Source organism: Cystoisospora suis (assembly GCF_002600585.1).
Source record: "Cystoisospora suis strain Wien I chromosome Unknown contig_3506, whole genome shotgun sequence".
NCBI lineage: Eukaryota > Apicomplexa > Conoidasida > Eucoccidiorida > Sarcocystidae > Cystoisospora > Cystoisospora suis.
The window spans coordinates 16,940-25,251 of record NW_027156301.1 but is presented as its reverse complement, the minus strand read 5'-3'; the positions used below and the strand labels follow the sequence as shown (position 1 = coordinate 25,251).

The window sequence follows — 8,312 nt, the reverse complement described above, 5'->3', positions numbered from 1 at the left end:
GAGGAGCCGCAAGGTTTTGAAGGGCAGATTGTAGTGACAAGTGGTTTTGTCGCACACCGCCCTCCACTAGCCTGACTGTTTTTTCTTCAGGTCATGCGAGACCCGGAGACAGGCATCTCCCGGGGCTTCGGTTTTATTTCGTACGACACCTTTGAGGCTTCGGATGCAGCTCTAGCGGCAATGAACGGGCAGTTCATATGCAACAGGCCCATCCATGTCTCGTACGCGTACAAAAAGGACACTCGAGGTGAGCTAGGAAGCTTTTTCCATTGGACTAGCTGGAGGTGAGCCTGCAGGAAGAATGCCTTTTTGGACCCGTGGAGAAGCTCCAGAAGCTCATATCCACATGTATTGTGCATGCTCTGATTCGTTCCGTTGCCGAAGCTCTCGGCGCGAGCGTCTCGAGTCGTTTTTCAGCTCTGCGAGCGGACTTGTTTTCTCGTAATGGACGCAGGGGTGTGCGTGTGCTCATGGCATCAAACGGGTGTCGGGCACCAGAAGCCCTCTCCCAGCTTTTTGTCCCAGTCCAGCTATTCCTGGTTTCTCAAACTTTTTCTCTTGCGCGAGGAGACCGAGAGCGGGCGCGACTCTGCTGATGCTGACGGTGTTGACGCGTATGAGTACACAACTCTCGCGTCTACTTTTAGAAGAGCTTCGTCACCCCCGCTGACAAGCCCAGCTGCGGTGCGGAATCTGTTAGGGTCTGTAGACGCGTATTTAGGGAGTTCCTGTTTGTGCGTGTTCAGACTACTATCTAGAGGGGTATGCTGAACGTCACTAAGGATGCATCGTGCTGCGTATGGCTTTTTCTTGGAGATTTGATGCTCCCGACTTTGTACAGAGAGACCGGATTTTCCAAGGAAGTGCTGAGGATAAAAGTTCTAATCAAAGGCAGATGGATGAGGGTGACCAAAATTTTCTCTTTCTCCGGCCTATGAGCTGTTATTTGCCATCACTGAGTCATTAATGGGGGTGGCTCCTCTTTTGTGGCACGTTTTTTCCCCCTTCCATCAGGTGAACGACATGGTTCTGCAGCGGAACGCCTTCTGGCTGCTAATAGACCACAAGTTGCCAACCCCAACGCACCTGTCTCGGCTATCACTAAGGGCCCTCCCAGTCTTCTCATGTCCGGCGGCGGAATGCAGCCCCCGCTTATCGGTAGGTCTGCGACGGAGCAAATAGCGGGTTAGTCACGTATTACGAGAAGTGGTCATGCCACGTGCTAACGCCCCTTGTGCATGTTGATGTACAAGTTTGCTTGTCACTTTCTGTGGAGCCGTGAGAGCAGAGGGAAAGTGGAGAGACGTCAGTATAGGGCTACGCATCGAGTTTTTGTTTGAGTCACGTCCTGTGCTCCTGCAGGAGCACCATGCTAGGGGTGGCACGGCAGCACCGGGAAGTGTTACAGACCAAGGAGGTCATCGGCCCACACACTCATGAGCAGTGATTTGTAGCTTTGGTCTGTGGCCAGATTTCCTTGAGATTGGGGTGGACGGTCGCCGGAGGACGGCAGTAGCGGGGTTACTTTAGACGCCTCCTCTTGTGATTTTGTATGCTTTACTTTCGCTGTGACTGTTTGGTGACCTACTTGGGAATGACATTGCTTGCTTACTGCGTCTGGACGGGTAGCATCATCAGGCCGAGCTCATCCACTCATTTGACAGACCGTTTGCCTTGTGCGCGCCACGACCACTCACTCCCCTCTCCATTTTATTGTCTCTGCATCTGCAGGCGGAGTCGGAGTTGCTTCTGGTGGCCTGGCTACCATTCCAAATCCTCCAGCTGGAGGGGGAATCCCTGCAGGCGCGGCGCAGCAACCGTTCTCTCCTCCTTTCTCCGGTCCTCAAGGTGCCGGTGGAGGCCCGTCGGGGGCACCAGCCGGTGGGGCAGGACCCTCCGGTGGGGGAGTCACGGGAACAGCCTCAGGCGGTATGATGCGGATGGGCGACCTGCCGCCTTTACCGTTACCCCCGAGTATAGCAGGCGGCCTCCCGAATCTCCCTATGGGCCTTCCGCCCCCTCCACTGCTTTTCATGCCGAGACCGGGTAAGAGCAAATGACTGGAGTGCTTTCTTTGTGCTACGATAAGTGGCTAGATAGATTTGGCGTTCCGTCTGTTGTCGGAAGGCTTCATGAAGCACGGGGACATCTATGCTGGATGGAGAGGTAGTGGCGTGTCTCCTTCAGGTGCGGTCCCGCGCGAGATATGCTACTGCCGAAACGCGACAGGTGGACGACTGTGGGCCCTTTCGCGTACTGCGAGCCGGCATGTACGCAGTGCAGACCTGTTGGACTGGTTGTAGAAGGCGGTCAGTGGAGCATGGCGAAGACACGAAACCAGTGCCTCAACTGGGCACCCGGGACCGTAGACTGAGCTTCGGCCGCTGAGGGGAGTGCCAGCGCTGTTTGCCACTTTCCTTTTCCACTTCCTTCCACGGTGTGCATGTGCACCCTATTGCTCGCTGTATCTTTTTCGTATCAGCCGTTTGCGGTGCCAGTCACCTTCCGCTTTACAGCACGCGTACAGTGTACAGGGAGCGTATTTTTTATTGTCTTCAAGGCACTCGTCTCAGCCTCTCCCTGAGAGCACACTTTCTTTGGTTCTTTCTGTGTCCGTTTGTGATCGTTGTTGTGCCAGGTATGCCCCCGCTGCCCCCGCTGCCGAATATGAACTTCGCGTCTCCTATGGGAGGTCCTCCATCTTCTCCGAGTGTCGCTTCGCCGGCTCCTTCCTCTCAAACCCCGTCTACAGGAGGCGCGCCCCCGCCGCCAGGTGCGTCTCCGTCCCCACAGGGACCTCCTTCCTCCATGCCGCCGCCTCCCCGTCCTTCGCCTGTGCGCCCTGTACCGGGGCCAGGACCAGCGGGAATGTCTCCTTCCCCGCAAGATATGTTCCCGGGTGCCCCGGGAGGGGGGATGATGCCTCCGGCACAAAGGGCCTCCCCGCCGGGCGTGACCCCCCCTCCACATGGTGGTGGCATGGGTGTGCGTCCCGATATGATGCGTCCCCCCTTGCTCATGTCCCCCTCAGGGGGTGGGCCTCTACCACCTGGGGGGCCTGGAGGTTTTAGTCCAGGGCCACCGCCTCCCAGGCCGGGCATGCCTCCGCCTCCCGTAGGCAGTCCGGTTCCGGGTGGATTGATGGGACCGCACCAAGGCATTAGTCCACGACCTGCTCCAAGTATTCTGGGGGGGCCCCCGCCCCCCATGCCGGGAGGAGGGCCTATGCCGAGGCCGGGGCAAGGACCGATACGGTCTCTAATGAGGAACTGAGGACTTCGGGGCTGCTTCCGGTGATGTGCGGACAGCGTGTGTCGGACTTGCATCAGACCCGCACAGCTTGCGTATCGTGCATGGGAGTGATCGGACGCAGTTCAACGAGTCTGATTATTGACTGTGACGTCAGCACGCACTAAGCGATGTGCCGTGTACGTTCACCGCCAGACTTTTTTGGCGCTGCAAGGCGAAGTGCCGACCTGCCGGTCTGAACTGTCTGTCCGGAAGAGGGAGATAACTGGAGGAGGTTTGTTGTAGCGAAGACGTTAGTGCTGCCGGATAAGCACACGCGTCGAGATACACGCTGACACGGACTGGATGTGTTTGGAAGCTCGGTAGCGAGACCGTGTGCAAGTGACACTCCCCCACCCCCACTGAAGGGATTTTTGTTCTTTCAGTCCTCCCAGGCGAACAAGCGGCTCTCATGGAGCAACTTAATTGGTGGGGGCTCCTGTCGCGTCGCCGTTCTGCGTGCTCGAGCGTTTGCACGTTGCTGCTGGCGCACCGGGTTACGCGCATTGTAGCGGTCTTCAAAAACTTTCGTGGATTGGATGAACAGTTTGGCTCTGTGAAGGCAGCAGCTGTAACAAGGGGGGGACACGCAATGAACTGACAAAATGAGTCTACGGAAGAAAGCTCATGGGGGTAACTCGGTAGACCAGTCCAGATAATTTCCCAGTAGCGAAGTAGGTGCTGCTGAGCACGCCCCGTGCCGTGTGGACTGAAAGAGATGACTAGGCTCCAGGTGTAGAGGTGTGCGCGGTTCGCAAGAATTCTTCTTCACGGAGGCACGATCAGCTGCAAGTGTTCGCCAAGGAGCTGAAGTGTGTGCTGGAAAGGAAGTGAAAAAGAACGAAACTTCCCCTGTGCTGATACTGATCTTTCTTCAACGATGAGGGCTAGTAAGGAAAACAGGCTTGCAACTGAAAAGGAGAATACCGGGGAAATAGAGCGAAAGCACCTTGAAGATAGGACGATCCGGGCTTGGCCACAGGGCCACTTCGTCCCGTTTCTACAACGCTTGGCTCTGCGGGCCTCCTGTGCCCTGTTTCCCTGTCCCTTCCTGTCTCTACCATACTTCTTTCTTGGCCCCTCCCCTTTGTCCTGTTGCGCCTCTTCCTTTTCAATGGCGGTCCTTCATGGTTCCATCAGTGTAGGGCCAGGATTGCTTAATTCCCGGGACCCAAGTGTCAGCAGTCGCGCTAAAAGGGACGCCTGCTCTAGCACGGTTGGGACAGGCACCTTGGGGGCCGTGGTGCGCTGGGAGATGGGAGAGGCGTTCACCAAACCGGCTTCAGCAGTTCCAGAAGAAATGCGGTCAGATCGGAGACGTCAAGTGGAGGGGCTGCGCTATATGAGGCTCGCTGCTGGGGATAATTTAAGAGAACGTGACTTGGTCACACACTAGGAGAGCTTACATCATGAACTGTCTGTGACAGTAGTAGTCTCCCTTGTGTGAACGAGACCGGCCTGGTGGCCTCCTTAGGTCTCTGCCACCGAAGTAGTGTCCATACCGTGAGAAGCGGCCCGCTGGCATCGGGCGTATGTGTGAGGACGAATGAGGGAGGCAGGCATCTTTGCTGTCCTTTGGCTTTGCCTCCGTCGCCTCTGACTACTGTCGCTCGCGAAAACTATTGATCAATGTGTGGGAGGTTCGGCTTTGTCGCCTTGTGTTGTCAGGTGGGGTGATGGGCTAGGTGACGCTAAGCTGGTGACTAGCTCAGATGCCCTCTTGGCAGAATCAGCATTGCCTGCCAAAATCTGACTGCCACTAGACCAGCTTCTGAGTTGTATCTCCTTTTGATGTACCTGATATAAGAGATACAACAGAAGGTGCGGGCGCACCCTCGTCAAAAAAGAAACGTCCCCACACAGAGTACTGTCACACAGGAAGAAGGTGAGGAGTACTCCTCTACAGAGACATGCGCATGTTCAGATACACAGGCTAGACACGGTGGTCATATATACCCACATAGATAGATAGTTTCGTACGCACCTAGAAGCTCGAAACGCTTGGAAAGGAATATGGAAGATGTGTGTGAACAAGACAGCTCAGCAGCTTTCTTTCTGCGGACGCACCTTGGTACGCAACACACCCTGCCGCAGCACACAAACAATATTCAGCTCTCCTTCGTTCTGAAGAGACGAACAAGCGTAGATATTAGACTACAGGACGCAACTGAGAAACAAAAAGAGAGAAAGAGGGTGAGGAAGATAAAAAGAGAGAAGGAAAGACAGCGGGTGGGACGACTACCATCACCTCTCTTCCTTTCATGGTCACTATGTTCTCTTACGCTCTAGCTTGGCAGAAACGGTGGGGAGAGAGGAGTGAGGGAAAGGAAGGGGAAAGGAGGGAGAAGATGGGAAGTTTCTTTCTATGGAGGAGGACACCGGTCCATCATTTCGTTTCCTTCACAACGACTTGCTGGCCCATTTGTGCCTAAACAGATAGTACATGTTTATGTGTATAATGTCCCAGATACAAATGGTTGTGGCGTCGTTGGCAGCCGCACAAGAGAGTAGCACGTAAGAGGGTTTGCGATGAAGGATGGACAAAAAAACAGCCGGACAAGACGGTCGTGACGAGTTGAAACAATTCGAAAGAGTAGAGGAAACAAGAGGAGACGATGCAGTAACAGCAACGAGAACCTTCTGAGGCGACGATGGTTACTCGAACAGAGACATCGGACTATCTTTCTTCACAGAGTCCGATTTTTGTTCGTTCCACTAATGCACCATCTGTTACTCTCTTTCGGGGGAAGTCAGCTCTTTCTTCTACTCCCATCCCTTTCCTCGTACCCCTCTTCCGCTTCGGCCTGGACTGTTTTCGTACCGATGAGAATTTCTTTTCTCTTGCGTTCCCTGAGAACGCCCTGTCCCTGTTTCGGCATTACACTTTCTCGTCCAGCGGCGCCACACCACTCTGGCTTACTAACTTTCTTCTTGCTTCCTTTCGAGAAGACATGAAACGCGATGATTTCGATATCGAGCGCAATGGCAACACGTGAACCCTCGTCTCTTCTCCATCTTCTCTTCCTTTCAGCACACAAATCTGCGCACAGGTGCTGCGGTTCAGACAACTGAGTGGCTTTCCGTTGCCGGGATTGATCAGAGCTCAATCCCCTAAGGTGATACCGATGTTACGTCCGTGCTCACCCAGATGGCCGCAACCTCCTACAGAGGCGCCCGCCTCGGCTGCCGCAGGCGTCTGGTCTCTCTTGTCAGCTGCGGGACGGAAGAACACGAGAGAGTAACAGACGTAGCCAGAGAAGTCATTCGTGTGAATCCCTACTGTTAGCTGGGACGACAGCGACGAAGCCGAGCCCTGCGTTCTTGCAGGAGCCGGAAGTTAGTGGGAGTGACAGCCGGGCTCTGGCCGTACCAAGAAACTCTCTTTTAGTGATAGTTGACATAATAGTCTAGTGAAGTAGCCCCGCGTGTTTACTTCAAGCGAAAGAAGCTAGCGTTCCAGCAGATTGCTGTAGTGGCGAATCTGAGAATAACGCGGTGTGGCAAGTATCGGAGAGCGGGGGCAGCACAGTCATGCGAACAGATGGACAATCGAGGGCTCTCGTTCTGTGTATACTGTAAGGAAACATAGTGTCAACTGTATACAGTTACTGCTGGGTACCTGAGACCTTCATACAAGAGTTGTTCGGTAAGAACACCTCAGCGGCCCTCCTCCGTCTAAACCGTGATGAGCTGAAAAAGCAGACAAGAATCGGGGCACCGGGCGCTGCATCCTAGGCGAGCCGTAAGACACCGATATCGAGGGCTGACTGCAAGACACGGCCCCTTGCTCGCGGCACACCCCAAGAAAACCGGGACCGCTTTGCGCTCGCAAGACACGGGCGCATCGGCCGACTCACCGCTCGTAAGACGCGAGCATACAGGCCCTGCGGAAAACGGAGATTTGGTAGGGAATGAAGCCGCGATGGCTTGCGCCCGGTTTTTCTTTCTTCGGGCGCCCCCATCTTTTGTTTCCTCGAAACGACTTCTGAAGTTTCTACACTTCCTGCGAGTGTGCAAGCTATCCTTGACAATCTAATTGTATTCGCGAGCTTCCGCAATTGTTTTCCGCGAAAATTAGCCAGTGATCCGACGATGACGTTGCGTAAGTCGTTAAAGAAGTGGCTCTCCCCGTCTGGAGGCCCCCGGCCCGGCCAGATGAGGGATGTGGTTGTCTCGGAGGAGGGTGCTGCGGCACGCCGTGGTTGCCTTCCCTTCATGAGACGACCACGTTGGCGCTCGCTGTTGGAGTGGGCGGGTCTAACGAAATCTGCGGGTCCTTCATCTGTTTCTACAGCGGACGAGGACACGGTGGACGAGGTAGCAGGGGACGGAGAAGTGATCCATGTGTCAACGGCGGACACGGAGACGGTGGAAAAGGCAATAGAGTATAGGGAGGTGACGCAAGTGCCAAGAGGGGAGGAGGACTTGGTGGACGAGGCGACAGAGGACGGAGAAGTGACCGAAGTGTCAAAGGGGGACGGGGACGTAGTGGAAGAGCCAGTAGCGTCCGGGGAAGTGAGCCAAGTACCGAGAGGGAAGGGGGACATGATGCAAGTGTCAGGAGCGCACGGGGACGTGACGCAAGTTTCAAGGGCGGGCCGGAAGATGTTGGAAGGCGCGGTAGAGGAGGGGGAAGTGATCCAAGTGTCAACAGTGAAGAGGGACGTAGTGGAAGAGGCAACAGCTGTCGGGGAAACCATGGTAATTCCTAGATCCGCTCTGAAATACAGAAAGGTAGTCACGCGTTCATCGAGCGCGAAAAAAGTCCGTTTCCTTGAACCAGATTTGCTGACTCAGCCTCCGAGCGGCTCTTCTAACCTAGCTGGCGAGTCGCAGCAGCAACAAGTAGCGGCAACAAAGGAGGACAAGTCGAGAAGCCCTCTTCCTGTACTGCTCTTCAGGATCGAGTGGGAGGAGGTTTGTAAGTGGTTTGATCCCGAGAGTACCGGAGCTTCTTCGCCCCCCGGAGCGTCTTATACCGGCGAATCGGAGCAGGTCAGACAGTTCGACATAACAATCGGATT

At 55.1% G+C, this 8,312-nt stretch overlaps 1 protein-coding gene across 1 annotated transcript in view; it reads left to right on the top strand.

Moving 5' to 3' along the window:
* CSUI_006807 (rna recognition motif-containing protein) overlaps positions 1–4,929 on the top strand; it is an 8,173-nt gene extending 3,244 nt beyond the window's left edge. The window contains exons 4-7 of the mRNA XM_068066959.1: positions 91–247; positions 1,015–1,158; positions 1,732–2,046; positions 2,639–4,929. Coding sequence (XP_067921068.1) covers positions 91–247; positions 1,015–1,158; positions 1,732–2,046; positions 2,639–3,273 — 1,251 coding nt within the window. The 3' untranslated portion in view covers positions 3,274–4,929. The remainder of the gene's footprint in view (positions 1–90; positions 248–1,014; positions 1,159–1,731; positions 2,047–2,638) is intronic.
* Positions 4,930–8,312: the final 3,383 nt, after the last annotated feature.